Source organism: Heteronotia binoei, chromosome 1 (assembly GCF_032191835.1).
Source record: "Heteronotia binoei isolate CCM8104 ecotype False Entrance Well chromosome 1, APGP_CSIRO_Hbin_v1, whole genome shotgun sequence".
Taxonomy (NCBI): Eukaryota; Metazoa; Chordata; class Lepidosauria; order Squamata; family Gekkonidae; genus Heteronotia; species Heteronotia binoei.
Genome location: NC_083223.1, coordinates 83,181,178 through 83,200,468, shown reverse-complemented (window position 1 = coordinate 83,200,468; position 19,291 = coordinate 83,181,178). Strand labels below are relative to the sequence as shown.

Genomic DNA, 19,291 nt, shown 5'->3' with positions numbered 1-19,291 from the left:
CTCCCTCCCTCCCTCGCCGCCTTCCCCGCCCGCGCGCGGGGCCCGGCGGCGGTGGCGGAGGCCGGGGAAGCGGCGGAGAGGCCGGCGCTGGTCGCTGGAGGCCCTCCAGCGACCAGCGCCGGCCTCTCCGACGCTTCCCCGGCCTCCGTGACTGCCGCCGGGCCCCGCGTGCGGGCCTCCAGTGCAGGCGGAGGCAGAGGAAGCGGCGGAGAGGCCGGCGCTGGTCGCTGGAGGGCCTCCAGCGACCAGCGCCAGCCTCTCCGACGCTTCCCTGGCCTCCATGACCGCCGTGTCACGGCTGGGGCCGGGTCAGGCAAAGTCCAGAGGCAGTCCGAGGTCTGTAGCCAGTAAGCAGGAGGGTCTGAGGCGCCAAATCCAAATCAGTGTACAAGTATCGCAGGTCCGAGGTCCAGAAGCCGAGGTCAGGGAGTCCAGAAGTCAAAAGCCAAAGTCAGGGAGTCAGGAACCAAAGTCAAGCCGGAGTGGATGCTAGGATGTCAGGGAGATGACTAGTTGCTTCCACAAAGCCTCCTCCCAAAGCCCACAGCTATATAGCCCTCTGCTGGCTGTTGCCCGTTTGGGCTAATTGCTGGCTCAGGGAGGCAGCCAGGATCCTGTCATAACTCAAGCATCCTTGCTCTTAGGAGGGCCAGAATCCTCTCAGAACTCAGGGCTCAGGGAGCGTCTTGCTTGTGAGCGTGCCGCCCTCCTCCGATCCCTGAGGTCCTGCCGGAGGCGGTCACGCACACGAGCCACCCGAGAGGGCGAGGCAGGGGGGCTGGGATCTTCTCCAGCAGGAGGCAGGGGCACTGGTGCAGGTGGCAGGGGCACAGTTTCCTCGTCAGACTCAACTTCCTCTGCAGGGTCCCCAGCACCCATGACACTATCCCCCCCCCCAGGGCCCCCCTCCGTCGAGGGACCTGGAAGGTCGGGGTGGTCGTTGTGGAACCGGTGCACCAAGTCCGGGGCATGAAGATTGTCCTCGGGCTCCCAAGACCGGTCTTCTGGGCCATATCCCTCCCAGTCCACCAGGTATTGGAGGCCTCCACGATGGTACCGGGAGTCCAGGATCTGGCGCACCTCATATTCTTCCTCGTCATCCACCAACACCGGTGGTGGCGGCGGTGGGCAAGGAGGCCGAGCTGGGTCAGGGGGTGCAGCTGGAACAAGGAGGGAGCGATGGAACACAGGGTGAATGCGGAGGTGGGGTGGCAACTGGAGCCTGAAGGCGACGGGGTTTATTTGGTCCGTGACGGGGTAGGGTCCAATGAACCGCGCATCCAGCTTGTGAGACCGACCAGGCCGGCGCAGGTAGCGAGTTGAGAGCCACACCTGATCCCCTGGCTGGATTGGGGGGCCTTCCTGCCTCTTCCGGTCCGCAGCCAGTTTATAGGCTTCCTTGGCCCGCTGTAGCTGCTCCCGGAGCAAGTCTTGGCTGGCGCGGAGTTCTTGCAGGTAGGCCTCGACGGCGGGGACATTCGTGGGTGGCAGGATCGCCGGGAAGAACCGAGGGTGGTACCCGTAGGTTGCAGCAAACGGGGTCATTTGGGTGGACGAGTGGACCGCGTTGTTGTATGCAAACTCCGCTAGAGGCAACAGACTGGTCCAGTCGTCCTGCTGGTAGCAGGTGTAACAGCGGAGATATTGCTCTAGCGTGGCATTGGTGCGCTCTGTCTGACCATCAGTCTGTGGGTGGTAGGCTGAGGACAGGTGCACTCGAGTACCCAGGCTGGAATGGAGGGCTTGCCAGAACCGAGAGGAGAACTGGGGGCCCCGGTCTGAGATCAGGTGGGCTGGGAGTCCGTGCAGACGAAAGATGTGTTGCAGGTAGAGCTGGGCTGTCTCCTGAGCTGTGGGAAGTTTCGGACACGGAATGAAGTGGGCCATCTTGGTAAATAGGTCGACGACCACCAAGATGCAAGTCTGACCTTTGGATCGTGGGAGTTCTGTAATGAAGTCCATCGAGATGGTGTCCCAGGGTCCTGAGGGTGCGGGCAAGGGCTGTAACAACCCCGAGGGTTTGGCCGGGACGTCTTTGGCCCGCCGACAGACATCACAGGAGCTGACATAACGGGCAACATCGGAGCGCACTCGTGGCCACCAGAATTCTCGCGTCAGCAAGTGGGTGGTCTTATGCTGTCCAAAGTGCCCGGCGGGTAACGAGTCATGAGTCAGGCGTAGCACTTCTGCCCACAAGGGCCCGGGCGGCACATAGAGGCGTTCGCGGTGTAGCAAGAGACCGCCTCGAGTCGTGAACTCGCCTGCTGAGTCGTCTTGGAGAGCCTGGAGGTGTTGCTGGACCCAGGGATCGTTGGCCTGGCTAGCACGAATGTCCTCCACGAGTGTGGGTGAAGTGGAGGTGGCTGCAAATACTGAGGGCGGCAGGATGGGAGCAGCGGGCGCGGCCTCAGTTGAAGCAGGGGCGTATTCCGGTTTCCGGGACAGCGCGTCTGCTTTCCGGTTCTGGGTATGGGGGATGTAGGAGATCCGGAAGTCAAAGCGAGAGAAGAATAGGGACCACCGGATCTGGCGCTGGTTGAGACGGCGGGTGGTCTGGAGGTGCTCTAGGTTCCGGTGGTCAGTGAGCACTTGAACAGGGTGGCGAGCCCCTTCGAGGTAGTGCCTCCAAACCTCAAAAGCCGCCTTGATCGCGAGCAACTCCCTCTCCCAGATGGTATAGTTCCTTTCCGCAGCCGTGAGCTGGCGCGAGTAATAGGCGCAGGGCTGGAGTGGCTGAGACGGCTCCTCGCGCTGGGACAGCACTGCTCCCAGGGCCACGGTGAGGCATCAGCTTCCACCGTAAAGGGAAGCTGGGGGTCAGGGTATCTCAGGAGTGGCCCGGTGGCAAAACGGGTCTTCAGGGTGGAGAAGGCGTTATCGGCCTCTGGGGACCAGCAGAAGGGTTCTTTGGGGCGGAGTAGTTGAGTCAGGGGTGTTGTCAGGGAGGCATAGGCTGGGATGAATTGCCGATAGTAGTTGGCAAAACCAAGGAATCGCTGCAGGTCTTTGCGATTCTGAGGAGCCTGCCAGGTCAGGACCGCTTCTACTTTTTTCGGGTCCATGAGGATCCCTTGCGGGGACACAATGTGACCGAGGAACTCGACAGAGCGCAGGTCGAAGTCGCACTTCTCCAGCTTGGCGTAGAGGCCATGGGTTCGTAGGCGCTGCAGGACCTGGCGGACGTGCTCGGCGTGCTGGGCAGGATTGCGGGAGTAAATTAGGATGTCATCTAGATATATGATTGCGAAGCGGTCGAGCAGGTCCCGGAATATGTCGTTCATGAACCTCTGGAAGACAGCGGGGGCGTTGGTCAATCCGAAGGGCATCACCAGGTGCTCGTACTGCCCGTACCGGGTCCCAAATGCGGTCTTCCATTCGTCTCCAGGTCGTATGCGCACCAAATTGTACGCTCCACGGAGGTCCAGCTTGGTATAGATTTGGGCCCCCTTTAAGCGATCCAAGAGTTCAGGGATCAGTGGTAGAGGGTACCGGTCGCGGATGGTGATCTTGTTCAGGGCCCGGTAATCATTGCACAGCCGGAGCTCCCCACTTTTCTTCTTCACGAAGAGGACTGGAGCAGACAGGGGAGAGGTTGAGGGTCGGATGAAGCCGCGTTTCAGGTTCTTATCTAGGAAGTCTCGCAGAGCGGCCAACTCAGGCTCCGACATTGGGTACAGACGCCCCACCGGGAGTGGTGCCCCAGGTACCAAGTCAATGGCACAGTCATAGGGCCGGTGAGGGGGAAGCTGATCCGCTCCCGTCTCTTCGAAGACATCGGCGAAATCCGCATACTTCTGAGGGAGCTGAGGACCACCACTCGGGATGCCAGCTGCCAGAGTGGTGGGAGGAGTCAGATGGGGGCATGGGTCTTGGAAACGTAGTTCCTGCTGGGCCCAGTCCACGATGGGGTTGTGCAGCTTCAGCCAGGAAAGGCCCAGAATCAGTGGGAAGCGAGGCATGCGGGCGACATTAAACTGCAGCTGTTCTTGGTGCTGCTGGACGTGGAAGGTGATGGGACAGGTCTCCTGGGTGACAGGCCCAGAACGGAGGAGGCGCCCGTCAATAGCCTCCACCAGCGACGGAGTCTCTTTTGTCTGCACCGGGATCTGGTGCTGTTTTACAAAGGCGGCATCTATAAAACAGTGGGCTGCTCCCGAGTCCAGCATGGCATACACGAACAGCCAGCGTTCGTCAGGCAGACGGAGTTTGACTGGTAGCAGGAACGGGCCCGGGGTATCAGCCCGCTGTTCGGAGGACCCAGCTAGTCGCCCCAGGCTGGGGGGTCCACTTACGCCTGGGGCTGCCCTTTTGGCGGCGGTGGCGGTGAAGGCCCGGGTATCTGATGCTTAGCAGGGCAGCCAGAGGCATAGTGGCCTGCCGTGCCGCAGTAGAGGCACAGATTCTGTGTGCGGCGTCTGGCCTTTTCCTCTGGGGTCAGGCAGGGTCGAGCAGCTCCAAGCCGCATAGGCTCGTCCTCGGTGCTGGCACGAGCTGAGGATGGGCGAGGAGCCAAGTGGCACGGCGCAGGGAGCTGGCGCCCTCTGGTCTTGGCTTGGCGGCGACTTTCCAGGCGGCCATCGATGCGGAGGCAGAGGGTGATAAGTTGTTGAAGCGTGGGTGGTGGCTCCACCCTGGCCAGTTCATCCAGGACCTCCTCTGCCAACCCCTCGGTAAACTGGTCCATCTGGGCAGCCTCATTCCACGCCAAGTCTTGGGCCAGGAGCTTGAATTCGGTGGCATACTGAGCCACCGAGGATTTGCCTTGTTTCAGTGCCCTGATCTTCCGGTTGGCTGTGGCTGCTTGGACTGGGCTAGAGAAAGCAGCAGACAGGTGGGCCTCAAACCCTTGGTAATTAGTTAGTAGGGGAGAGGATGCGACCAGCAAGGGTGTGGCCCATTTGGCCGCCTGCCCCTTTAACAGACTGATGATGAAACACACCTTTGTCTTGTCATTGAGGAAGTCCCGTGCTCTCAGTTCAAAGTACAGCCGACACTGTGCTAGGAAGGCAGGAAATTCTTCCACGGCACCCCCAAATCTGTCAGGTGGGGAAACTGGGCACTTGGCTGGAGCACTGGCCGCAGGTTGTTGCTGCAAGTGCACTACTGCCTGTGTTAGCTGCTGTACCTGGGCTTGGAGCGCAGCCAGTAGTTCTGTGGTTTCACTTGCTTCAGCATCCATCCTGTGGAGTGGGTGTTTGTCGGGTGGAAGCAATCTATCACGGCTGGGGCCGGGTCAGGCAAAGTCCAGAGGCAGTCCGAGGTCTGTAGCCAGTAAGCAGGAGGGTCTGAGGCGCCAAATCCAAATCAGTGTACAAGTATCGCAGGTCCGAGGTCCAGAAGCCGAGGTCAGGGAGTCCAGAAGTCAAAAGCCAAAGTCAGGGAGTCAGGAACCAAAGTCAAGCCAGAGTGGATGCTAGGATGTCAGGGAGATGACTAGTTGCTTCCACAAAGCCTCCTCCCAAAGCCCACAGCTATATAGCCCTCTGCTGGCTGTTGCCCGTTTGGGCTAATTGCTGGCTCAGGGAGGCAGCCAGGATCCTGTCATAACTCAAGCATCCTTGCTCTTAGGAGGGCCAGAATCCTCTCAGAACTCAGGGCTCAGGGAGCGTCTTGCTTGTGAGCGTGCCGCCCTCCTCCGATCCCTGAGGTCCTGCCGGAGGCGGTCACGCACACGAGCCACCCGAGAGGGCGAGGCAGGGGGGCTGGGATCTTCTCCAGCAGGAGGCAGGGGCACTGGTGCAGGTGGCAGGGGCACAGTTTCCTCGTCAGACTCAACTTCCTCTGCAGGGTCCCCAGCACCCATGACACGCCGCAGGGCCCCGCGCACGGGCCTCCAGTGCAGGCGGAGGCCGGGGAGGACGTCGGAGAGGCCGGTGCTGGTCGCTGGAGGGCTTCCAGCGACCAGCGCCGGCCTCTCCGACGCTTCCCCGGCCTCCGCGACCGCCACAGGGCCCCGCGCGCGGGCCTCCATTGCAGGCGGAGGCCGGGGAGGGCGTCGGAGAGGCCAGCGCTGGTCGCTGGAGGGCCTCCAGCGAATAGCGCCGGCCTCTCCGACGCTTCCCCGGCCTCCGCGACCGCCGCAGGGCCCCGCGCGCGGGCCTCCATTGCAGGCGGAGGCCGGGGAGGGCATCGGAGAGGCCGGCGCTGGTGGCTGGAGGGCCTCCAGCAACCAGCGCCGGCCTCTCCGACGCTTCCCCGGCCTCCGCGACCGCCGCAGGGCCTCGCGCGCGGGCCTCCAGTGCAGGCGGAGGCCGGGGAGGGCGTCGGAGAGGCCGGCGCTGGTCGCTGGAGGGCCTCCAGTGACCAGCGCTGGCCTCTCTGACGCCTCCCCGGCCTCCGCAACCGCCGCAGGGCCCCGCGCGCGGGCCTCCAGTGCAGGCGGAGGCCGGGGAAGCGTCGGAGAGGCCGGCGCTGGTCGCTGGAGGCCCTCCAGCGACCAGCGCCGGCCTCTCCGACACCATCCCCGGCCTCCGTGACCGCCGCAGGGTGCCGCGCGGCCCCGACGCCCTCCCCAGCCTCCGCCTGCACTGGAGGCCCGCGCGCGGGGCCCGGCGGTGGTGGCGGAGGCCGGGGAAGCGGCAGAGAGGCCGGCGCTGGTCGCTGGAGGCCCTCGGGGGAAGCGAGCTAGACTGCTGTTCTTTTGAGGGGTTATAGAGTGTTTCGAGCCCGTCCCTGTGGCATCGGTCCCATCGTTGTGGGACCCAGGGGGCCGGCGCAGCGGCACGCTGAAGCAGCCTGTCGGTCACTTCCGGGTTCCTGTCCTGCATCTCGACCTGTGTTATTAGCGACAGGCTGCTTCAGCGTGCCGCTGCGCCGGCCCCCTGGGTCCCACAACGATGGGACCGATGCCACAGGGACGGGCTCGAAACACTCTATAACCCCTCAAAAGAACAGCAGTCTAGCTCGCTTCCCCCGAGCCCTGCCGCCATAAGCCTCAAGGGGGCTCATTTTGCGGCATCTCCCGGCGGGAGGGTGGCACCCGCATGGGACACATATCAAATGAAAGAGGGGGCGCAGGGCTATCAGAAACAGCCGGCGGAGGGAGTCGGGAGACCACCCCACTGGGGGATCCACACCCCGAAAGTGATGAAGGTGGCGCAGATAGAGCCAACAGAGCAAACAGGACAAAATAAATAGGCTGCATTATGCAGCACAGTCTCACTGGAATCTCACTGGAATCTGACTGGCTTCTCAGCGTGGAACCCGTTCTCTCTAGTCTTCTCACTTTGAAAAAAGTAAAAAAAGAGTTTTATTTAACTTTATTTCCCCCTTTCCCTCTCTATAAATAATCTGTGAAGTCACTTCCTGTTTCCGGCGGTGGCATGATGTCGTCGGAAGTGACGTCACTGGAAGTGATGTCACTTCCTGCTTCCGGCAGGTGGCGCGGGGGGAATGATGTCACAGGAAGTGATGTCACTTCCTCTTTCCGGCAGGTGACGCGGGGGAAATGATGTCACAGGAAGTGATGTCACTTCCTGTTTCCGGCAGTGGCATGACGTCGCCGGAAGTGACGTCACTTCCTGTTTCCGGCGGCGCGCGCACACCCCCACCTTCCCCCCCGAAAGGTGTCCCTGGCTGGCCTTCAGACATTATGGCCACCCTACTGCCCAAACTGATTTCAATGCTTGTGGATTGACTGCCAAGAAAACCAGGAGTAAACTGAGCATTCAAAGCACCTAAGAAGGAACAATAATAAGAAATGGAAGTGGTACCTAGATACTCAGTGCAGAGCCAGCTGGAAAGATTGACCACAGTGATGTTAGTAATCAGATTCTTAACCATCTAGTTCAGTAATCTAGAGGCAATTACAATTTAGAGATGAGCAAACAATCATAGAATCATAGAGTTGGAAGGGACCTGCAGAGTCATCTAATCCAACCCCCAAATCTAGTCAACCCCCCAATCTAGTCAACGGAAGTAGCAGATGTTTATCATGTTGAGTTACTTAAATATTTAATGTAAAATTAGGAAAATTTGTAGGAAATATTACACAATTTTATTAACTGATGATACTCTTATTAGTTACAGTATGTACTAAGCTAAGGGATCCCTTTGTGATTTTTGTCTACTTTAGACAACAAAGAATATGGCTAGCATCCTGATTACAGTATCTTTAGTTATACCTTGTGTAGTCTAAACAAAAAATTGCATCTGGATCTCCAGGGCATACTCTTCAGTATATGAAAGGGGAAGTACAGGAAAAGATGGCTCTGATGGAGGCAGGAAACTGCAATGAGTACTGGGGTCTGTTCATATGTTACAGACTCTCTGTCAGAATCCCACAGGTTTTCTCCCATTGCATCCTTTGCTATCACATGTTTGATATGTATGCCATTATGGTGTTTATGTCTTATTGTTAGTCATCAGCCCCATGCTGTTGGGTAGTTTTGCCATCTATGTCTGTAAGATTGTTTATTGTGCTGCTCCTGATTTTGTAATGCTTGTTTTTATGATATTATTTTAACTCTTTGATTTTATTGTTGTATGCCACCCTGAGTCTGCTTGCGGGATAGGGCAGGATATAAATCCAAAAATTAAATATATCACGATATGCCTTATTATGTTGTATGGGTTTAATGTGATTCTTCATAGTTGTTTTCAGGGGGGTCATGTAAGCCAAAATGCCCTCAAAACGAGGTTGGGGAATAGTCAGGTGGGCACCTGGCTCACTAGGGATCTTTTACCTATGTATACAAGATTAACTGTCCAGAAAGGTAATGCGTAAGAATATTGGGACTCTAATTAAGTAAAATCAGTTAAAATGTATTAGGAAAAATATAAGCTTCCATACAAGATAAAATACTCATCAAAACACACATTCAGTCCTAGGAAACATAGATAGAGAGATAGGGGAACACATGGGTAGACAAACAGGGTGATATTTACCTATCGTAGTCTTCAAGGAAGGCTCCAATGGCAACAAGCGAGGAAGTGGGAGAAGGGACCCGAAACTGATCAGGAATCAGGGATGGATCTATGCAGCGGAAGTTGGGATACTGATAGAAGTACACCTGTGGGTAGCCAATCCACAGATTATAAGGACTCTCTTGAGCCCTTGGGGGATGGGAGGTACGAGGGAGGAGAAAGGGGAGGCTCTACAGTGACCATAAGGGCTGGACTACTGCAGCAGCCAATAGAAAGTTCATTGGTGGCACCTACTTGGGTGCCTGTTCTTGACCAATGGACTTGCCTGGATCCTGGATACCTGAGAGAACTTTCAGATTGAAATGGACCAGGGGGTGGCTCCAAAGTGACAGTTGGAAAGAAGAATAGAAGTGACTACTGGGTGGGAAACACTCAAGATTAGGGAACTTATCTGAAAGGGTGACAATAGAGAGTCAAACTGTGGCCTAGGTAACACCCAGCATATACAAAAGAACTTGGCTCTGGCTGAAGATGGTCTTCCTCTTCTTCCGTCTTCTTCTGGGCACCAGTCTTTGTCTAGAGTTCCGTTAAACAAAGAAAGTGGCTGTTGGACTATTAACCACTCCTGGGGTAGGTAGGTTGCTTGTAGGCCAAAGGTGACATCTGGTGTGTTCGTTAGCCATCCGCTTCACTGGAATGGAGTCAAGCCTGGTAGGAAGGTGGCTGCGTGGTATTAGCCCTCCACAGTGGATTCCATGGTCAGAACTTCATAACCGTTCGCCTGGATAGCTCCTGGCGGCGCAGTTTCCTTCGCTCCAATGCTGGGATGGCTGTCATACGGAATGATGGGAAGCCCTCTGTTCTCCTGGTGGGCACTCTTGTACCGGTCTAGAGTGTCTTAGTAGCGTCATGGCTGCTAGTACTGCATAAGTCCCTTTTGCCCCTGGATAGGTTTACCCACACTCTCTGGCCAGATGTGTGTGAGTCACTTCTCCAGGTGCTCTGGCAACCAAGCTGGTAATCACGATGTTCTGTAAGGGGGCTTTTCCTCACAGTCAAACTCATTTGTTAGGAGGGCCAGATCTGACACAAATGGGACTTTGTTGGGTCCGGCCATGTATGTCATAAAATGTAATGTGAGGTAGTGGAGATATAAACTTTATAAAGGACCCAGACAAACACAATCCAATATATTATTTTTTAACTTAAAATACAAACATACTTAAAACTCTTGCAATATTTTGTTTAAAATGGAAATGCAAAGGAGTATGCAAAGGAGTTCCTGCTACAAAAAAAACCCTGTCAGTAATAAATCAGAATTAAAACTTTATCTTATTAGAGAAAAGCCTACCTAAGTGTTACTTGACCACCTTACATTATCAGGGGTTAATTCCTCACCGGATATGAGAACCTTTGAGTGACAGGCAGTTTACACAAAATGTGGAGAGTGACAGTTAAGAAATGACAGTTGGAAACTAATAGTTCAAGATGATACAGATTAGCATTGACTGAGAATTTGGAAGGAGGCAAAAGGAGTGAGAGGATCACAGAAGATCATAGGGTTACCATAGGGAATAATGGAGAGCCTAGCAAACATTTACCTTCTCCCCTCCCCCTGCTTTCTGATAACCCTGAAGTGGGGGGAGGGCCTCCAAACCAGGGGATCACCCACTCCCAAATGGGGATTGGCAACACTAAGAGAGCCATAGCTTAAATCAGGGGTGTCAAACATGCAGCCCTGGGGCCAAATCAGGCCCCCAGAAGGCTCCTATCAGGCCCCCAAGCAACTGACTGTCATCTGCTTTCTTCTCCCTCTCTCTTGCTTCCTTCTGCATAACAGCTTGCTTTGTAAGGCTTGCTCAATCACACAGGAACTACAGAGCAAAGCCTTTATTTTCTCCATTGACTGAGGCTCCTTCCTTGGAGAGGAAGGGGAGAAATAGCTTGCTTTGCCAGGTTCTCTCAATTGTGCAGCAGAGCTACTGAGCCAAGTCTCTCTTCCTTCTACTGGCTGAGGCTCCTCTACCTCCTGGTCCCCTGGGAAGGAAGGAAAGAGCCAGAGCTTCCTTTGTTCAATTCCCTGAATCCCATTGCTGAGATTCAAAGAAAGCACCTTTAAGACCAATGAGTGCTAATATTTTAAGTATGTTTTATTTATTTATTTTTTAAAAATCTTTAATTGTGATTATCTATGTCCTTTATAAAGTTTATATCTCTGCTACCTAATCTTAAATAGATAAACACATGACCCGGACCGACATGACCGGACTTGACAAGGTCTCATTTATGTCAGATCTGGCCCTCATAACAAATGAGTTTGACACCTTTGATATAAATGGTCAGTTCTGCAGTGATCAAACATATATAACCAGGGCTTTTTTTGACCAGGAACGCAGTCCTGGCAGGCTTGGTGTCAGGGGTGTGGCCTAATATGCAAATGAGTTTCTAATGGTTTTTTCCTACAAAAAAGCCCTGTGTGAAACAATGGTGATATCAGGGGGTGTGGCCTAATATGCAAATGAGTTCCTGCTGGACTTTTTCCTACAAAAAAGCCCTGTATATAACTGCTGTCAAATCACACCCAACACAGCCACTGCAGCAGGAGCCCTTCAAAGCAAGTGAGAAGCAGAGGTAATCTGCCATTACCTTCCTTGGCAGAGCCTTTCTTGGTGGGCCTCCCATCCAAATACAGATTCTGAGATCTGATGAAACCAGGCTATACCACACTGCCTTCCACACTGCAGAACTGTAAAGAGGTTAAGTACTGGGATTTATATTGGTAGCCAGTCTGAAATTAAAAAAAGAGCCATACATGGATACCACTCATAGGAGAAAAGAAGCTGGGGAAATGAAAAGCAGCAATGGGAAGATTCCAGTGACAGAGAGCTATCCGGGTCTACATAAAATGAGTATGTTGTTATTGTTCAGTCGCACAGTCAAGTCCGACCCTTTGCGACCCCATGGACAAAGTCACGTCAGGCCCTCCTGTCTTCCACCTTCCTCCAAAGTCTGCTCAAATTTGTGTTTGTTACATTGGTAACACTGTCCAGCCATCTCATCTTTTGCCGTCCCCTTCTTCTTTTGCCTTCTGTCTTTCCTAGCATCAGAATCTTCTCCAGGGAGTGCTTCCTTCTCATTTGGTGGCCGAAGTATTTGAGCTTCAGCTTCAGCATCTGACCTTCCAGGGAACAGTCTGGGTTGATTTCCCTTAGGACCGACTGATTTGATCTTCTTGCAGTCCAAGGGACTCTCAAGAGTCTTCTCCAGCGCCTCATCTCAAAAGCATCTATTCTTCTGTGCTCGGCCTTCCTTATGGTCCAGCTCTCACAGCCATACATTACTACTGAGTATACCATCACTTTTATACGGACTTTTGTTGGCAGGGTGGTGTCTCTACTTTTTATTATACTGCCCCGGTTCACCATAGCTGTCCTCCCAAGGAGCAAACGTCCTTTAATTTCATGGCTACAGTCACCATCTGCAGTGATCTTGGATCCCAGAAATGTGAAATCTGTCACTACTTCCATGTCTTCCTCTTCTGTTTGATGGGTTTGATGGGGCCAGATGCCATGATCTTAGTTTTTTTGATGTTGAGTTTCAAGCCTGCTTTTGTGCTCTCCTCTTTCACCCTCAACAAGAGGTTCTTTAGGTCCTTCTCATTTTCTGCCATTAGAGTGGTGTCATCTGCACATCTGAGGTTGATGTTTTTCCCAGCAATCTTAATTCTGGCTTGTGCTTCTTCCAGGCCAGCATTCCGAATGATGTACTCTGCATATAAATTAAATAAGTAGGGTGACAATATACAGCGTTGTCGAACTCCTTTTCCTATTCTAAACCGATCAGTTGTTCCATATCCTGTTCTGACAGTTGCTTCTTGACCCTTATACAGGTTTCTCAGGAAACATGTGAGGTGGTCTGGTACTCCCATCTCTTTAAGGACTTGCCACAGTTTGTTATGATCCACACAATCAAAGGCTTTAGCATAGTCAATGAAGCAGAAATAGACGTTTTTCTGATACTCCCGTGCTTTCTTCATAATCTATCGAATGTTGGCAATTTGATCTCTAGTTCCTCTACCTCTCCGAAACCCAGCTTGAGCTTCTGGTAGTTCCCAATCTACATACTGCTGAAGCCTAGCTTGTAGAATCTTTAACATGACCTTGCTGGCATGTGAAATGAGTGCAATGGTGTGATAGTTTGAACATTCCTTGGCATAACCCTTCTTTGGGATTGGAATATAAACCAATCTTTTCCAATCCTATGGCCACTGTTGTGTTTTCCAAATTAGTTGACATAATGTGTGCATCACTTTAACAGCATCATCTTTTAGGACTTTGAATAGCTCAACTGGGATACCATCATCTCCATTCGCTTTGTTGTTAGTAATGCTTTCTAAAGCCCATTTGACTTCACTCTCCAGGATGTCTGGCTCAAGGTCATCGATTTCATTGTCATGGTTGTCAAGGACACTGAGATCCTTCTTGTATAATTCTTCTGTGTATTCTTGTCACCTCTTCCTGATCTCTTCTGCTTCTGTTAGGTCCCTATCATTTTTGTTCTTTATCATGGCCATCTTTGCATGAAATGTTCCCTTGATTTCTTCAATTTTCTTGAAGAGATCTCTTGTCCTTCCCCTTCTATTATTTTCGTCCATTGCTTTGCATTGTTTCTTCAGGAAGGCCTCCTTATCTCTCCTTGCTGTTTTCTGGAAATCTGCATTCAGTTAGGTGAATCTTTCCTTTTCACCTTTGCCTTTCGCTTTCCTTCTTTTCTCAGCTATTTGTAAAGCCTCATTAGACAGTCACTTTGCTTTCTTGCATTTCTTTTTCTTTGGGATGGTGCTGATTGCTTCTGTACAATGTCACAAACCTCCGTCCATAGTTCTTCAGGCACTCTGTCTATCAACTCTAGTTCCTTAAACCTATTCTTCACCTCTACTGTATATTTATAAGGGATGTGATCAAGGTCAGACCTGAATGGCCAAATGGCTTCCCGAGTTTTCTTCAGTTTAAGCCTGAATTTTGTGATGAGCAGCTCATGATCTGAGCCGCAGTCAGCTCCAGGTCTTGTTTTTTGCTGACTGTAAGGAACTTCTCCATCTTTGACTGCACAGTATATAATCAATCTGATTTTTGTGTTGCCCATCAGGTGATGTCCACGTGTAGAGTCGCCTTTTAGGTTGTTGGAAGAGGGTGTTCACTATGACCAGATTGTTCTCTTGACAAAATTCTATTAGCCTTTGCCCGGCTTCATTTTGTTCTCCAAGGCCAAACTTGTCAGTTGTTCCAGTCACCTTTTGACTTCCTACTTTGGTATTCCAGTTCCCTATGATGAAGAGGACATCTTTTTTTGGTGTTAATTCTAAGTGTTGTAGATCTTCATAGAACTGGTCCACTTCAGCCTCTTCTGCATCAGTGGTTGGGGCATAGACTTGGATTACTGTGATATTGAATGGTTTGCCTTGGATACGGACCAAGATCATTCTGTCATTTTTGAGATTGTATCCCATTACTGCCTTCCTCACTCTCTTGCTAACTATAAAGGCCACACCATTTCTTTTACGGGACTCTTGGCCACAATAATAGATGTAGTGATCGTCTGAGTTAAATTCACCCATTCCCGTCCATTTTAGTTCACTGATTCCCAAGATGTCGATGTTCAGTCTTGCCATCTCTTGTTTGACCACATCTAGCTTACCTTGACTCATAGATCTTACATTCCACGTTCCGATGCAGTATTGTTCTTTGCAGCATCGAACTGTTTTTTCACCATCAGACACATCCACAGCTGAGCGTCCTTTCGGCTTTGGCCCAGCCGCTTCACTCTTTCTGTGGTTACTTGAACGCTCTTCCCCAGTAGCATATTGGGCACCTTCTGACCTGAGGGGCTCATCTTCCAGTGCCATATCTTTTAACCTTTTGTTTCTGTTCCTGGGGTTTTCTTGGCAAGGATATTGGAGTGGTTTGCCATTTCCTTCTCCAGTGGATTACATTTAGTCTGGATTCTCAGCTGTGGCCTGTCCATCTTGGGTGACCCTGCATGGCATAGCCCACAGCCACATTGAACCGTGCAAGCCCTCTCGCCATGACAAGGCAGCAATCCATGAGAGGGAAATTGAGCATAAGTACATACTAATAAAAACTGGTGTGATTCATTGGGAAGGAAACAGTAAACCTAAAGCCAGACAGTAATTCTAGCAGCCACTTTTTCTAATTGTTTATCATCCATAACTATTTCACAATTTGCCAAATGCTGGCAATATTATTACCTAAGCTCTCTAAAGCTTTTTGTTGCTCTCTTTGCCTGTGGCATTTTCCACTAGTCTACTTTGCTGGGATGAGAGCAATGAGAAGCTATGATGGCTTATAAATATCCAGTTCAGGAAAGGATACTCACTTGACTCTGTGCGCATCTTTGCCTCCTTAATTGGATATTTTCCTCAGGGCCTGAATTCATCCAAGCAGCCTGGCATATAGACAACAATGACATATATGCCAGAAGCCTTGTATGTTCCCTGAAACACAACAATGGCATCCTCATAAACAGCAAGCATCAAATGCTACTGGGGGTGGGGGATGAAAATATTATCTTTCATACAAAGACTGAAACCATGAGAATAAGATGGAGGTAAGGTTCCAAGACATGGCTGTTTGTTAAAATTAGTACTAGTATATAAAGGCACCTCAACAGGTGCTCATCATATTCTTTCTCACTGCCACCCCAGACAATCTCTCGACAGCCACACTATCCCTGCTTTCCTAGATGGAATGATATAAATACTGTTTTCCAAAATACCTGCAGCGCGTCATTTTAAACCAATTTATACAATAGGCTGTTGCAAGCGGGAAAAAGTGGGGGGTGGAGAAAGAGAGAGAGAGAATAATTGTTCTGTACAGATTCATGAATTCTGCACTGTTCGGAAATCCCTGCCATCTGACGTCGAGGGATTTATAGGTTTAGTGGAAATTGCTTTCCCCACTGTCCAGATTAAATACTGCGGAATGTGTTTTTTTCCATATGAGTAAACATCCTTCCTAAAGAACAGACTGATCATGTCTTAAAAAGCCAAACAAAAGGATCTTTATTTTTCTTTTCTTCTTCTTGTGTGGACTATTTCTGGACATAAAACCAGAGGATATCATGTTGACTGTCCATAAAATGCACTTTAGCATTTTCTTGCTGTTTTGGGGATGGCTCTTGTCCACAGAATGCAAAGCTCATTGGCAAGGAAAAGAAATACATGAAGTCTATAAAAAAGGCAGGTGAGTTAACTCCTCTAGCATCAAAGTTAATTTAGTTTAATATTATTGAATATAGTAGTTATAACAATTATCTGCTATTTGTACAAAAGTGATCCTATTTTTCTTTTAAAGGTTTTGCTTAATGCTTTTTAATTTAAAGATTATACGCTGTATAGTTTTCAACTCAAAATACAGGACATAAAAATCTGCTTGGATTATTGACATGATTTTCTTTTTTTCTTTGGTGAAAAGGAAGTAGAAAGTTACATCAATCCATTTAGTTTTCAATCCATTGATTTAGTTGCAGGAATAGGACTATAATGGATAGATAGCAATCTATCCCACCCCCCTCGCCTGAGTTCCACATTTCTGGCAGACACCCACCACCACATGAAGAAGTCTGTTGTGTCATATCGTCATGACACAGGTCTGTTGTGTCAAATCCCCTCATGAACATTATACATTCTGTTTTCCATTTATATGTCCATTATCATTATTAGTATTTTTTTGTATTGCCATAAGGTTTTGGAAAAAAAATCAGAACTTACTACAAACTATGGTGGGACATGAGAGGAGAAAAAAAAGATACATTTGGTGCAATTCTAAGCTTGCTTACTCAGATATGTCATGTTGAACTCAATATATCTTACTCCCTAGCAAGTGATTTTTATAATTCCAGCATAATACAGCAATCCTATGAAGAACCTACACCCACTGAAACCAGTAGGTTTGTACTGGAGTAATTGCAGAAGATTGCACTATCAATCATTTATTGCTTTATGACCTGGTTGTTTCTGCAAAGGACATGTATTCATTGTGCTTTAAGAATTTTTTTCTGAATAAGCTTCTGTGAGTTAAAGCTCACTTCATCTGATACAGGAAATGCACAGGTATTAGGCATATACACGTATCCAGTGAAGTTAGGTTTGACTCTTCAAAGTTTATGCTGGAATAAAGGTTGTTAGTTTTTAAAGGGCTACTAGACTCCTGTTATATTCCTACAAAATCCTAAGCACGTTTACACCTAAGTATGCCCTAGTCAGTTCACAGAGGTATACTCCCAAGTATATGTATAGTATATATAGGACTGGACTCTAAGCAGGGACAGAGGAATACTGACAGTTTGTAACTTTTATGGGTTTGCTACCAAAGTTGCCCAGCTAAAGTTATTGATGTGCTGATCAGACTATGTGTTTGTACAAGTTATATCATAGATGGTGACACTGTAGTCTTCATAAATAGCCATTAGACTTTAGACAGCAATCCAAATAACATTTTCCTGGGAGTAAGCCTCACTGAATAAAACAAGGCTTCATTCTGAGCAGACTAGTTTAAGACTGGTACCTTAATTACCTTATTTAATTAAAAAGTAATTTATTGGTACAGGCTTACTTAAATCACCTAGACTTAAATAATATCAGAAACAAAAAAAACAAAAAATTGTAGCATAGTTCTTAGGAAACACTCCCCTTCTTTCATTGATTTAGCAAGGGCAAAAGATTCTGGACTGCAGAAAAAAGAAAAAAGTGTCAATATCAAGGTCTGAGAATTTCAAATCCACCTTATAAATTATGAAATGCACCCAGTAGTGATATCAACAAGTGTATTATTATGTTATATTTGTTCCAGAAGGCAAATAAAATTATTGTGAGGTCTTTTATTATAAAGATGCACAAAATAGACACATTTGCAATAGTTACTAAAGAATGGGTCTACTGCTCATTTAAAATCCTGACAGTAATAATTCTCACATTTTGACATATTACTGTTTTATTGCTTTCTCATACTCATGCCACCCAAATCAAAGGTTTGCTCAATTTGTTAATTTTACTCTTCTGTCATTGGATCTTAAATTTGTATCATTTTGCATTCTAAACAACTGCCTACCAGCTATATGTAGCTCTGCCCACTGTACCTGATTCTTTGTCTGATGAAGTATGCTTGGAACACACGAAAGCTTACATTCTGGTTGGTCTTAAAGGTGCCCTTGACTCCTACTTTGTTCTACTGCTTCAGGCCAACATGGCTGCCCACTTGAATCTATCTAACAGCTGTAGTGTCAGACTAGCACTGGAGAAACCTGGGTTCAGGTAATCTGGTCTGAGCAAAATGATTGCTTACCCAACAGTATGCTTTTTTCAGATCCTAAATAATTCTGTATTGAGAACAGTTTCTCATTAGAACAGTCTAAAAATACGGAATAATTAGCTACTTCAAATAGCAGCCAGTGCTCACTGCTCTCCTTGGAGCATAAGGCTGAAGAGCCCCCAAAAGAACATCAGGTTGTACAGCTGGCTGTGACCTCTCAAGTTAAATTCAGCCAACCAGGGGCTCAGTGAATGTCCTGTTTTTGCTGCTTGCTTGGGATTTCAGAGAAGGGGAGGACTGTCATTCACCTGCCAGGCTGTAAGATATGGGTTGATAAGTCACACGTTGTGCAGCCTGTAGAATTACCTGGTTCTAAGTAGTGTCAGCATCATATGATACCACTATGGATGGTTAGGACTTGAATAGTTCGTTATGGTTTGGAATATTTATTTACTTTGTATATATCCAATCTTTCACCCCAGTGGGGACCCAAAATGGCTTGCATCATTCTCCTCTCTGCCATTTTATCTTCGCAACAGCTCTGTGAGGTACATTAGGCTGAGAGTGTGTGACTGGCCCAAGGTCACCAGCAAGTTTCCGTGGCATGAATGGGGATTTGAGCCTGGATTTCCCAGATCCTTCTCCCACGCTTTAACCACTTCACCGTACTGGCTCTCCTGGTTTTGGCTCGGAGGGCGGCGGGGGGGGGGGTGCTATTGGCTGCATTTTACTTTCCTGATTTAAAGAAACATTTAAGTCATTACATCTCATTGAGAGCCTTCCTACACTCCACACTCTCAAGGCTTCACCCCCAAGTCTCCAGGAATTTCCCAGTCTGGAATTGGCAACCCTGGTAGGGTCATGCCACTTGACTGGCTATACAAATTGAGTTGATGTAGTGGGAATAAATAATAGATGCAGAAAGCACATGCTACATAATTACTAAGCTTCTAGTTTTCTTTCAGTGTTACACTTTCAAATAAATTATCATAGTAGTGCACACATCAACCCAGTTTGTTAGTGTCTTTGCCTTCTTTTCTCTTTTAAAAGTGACTAGGCCAAGGCCAGCAGTGCAAGTAAAGTTAAAATATATTTTA

At 49.5% G+C, this 19,291-nt stretch overlaps 1 protein-coding gene across 1 annotated transcript in view; it reads left to right on the top strand.

Moving 5' to 3' along the window:
- Nucleotides 1-15,702: 15,702 nt before the first annotated feature.
- The window catches only part of GABRR1 (gamma-aminobutyric acid type A receptor subunit rho1), a 57,539-nt gene continuing 53,950 nt past the window's right edge, over nt 15,703-19,291 (top strand). The window contains exon 1 of the mRNA XM_060237009.1: nt 15,703-16,127. Coding sequence (XP_060092992.1) covers nt 16,006-16,127 — 122 coding nt within the window. The 5' untranslated portion in view covers nt 15,703-16,005. The remainder of the gene's footprint in view (nt 16,128-19,291) is intronic.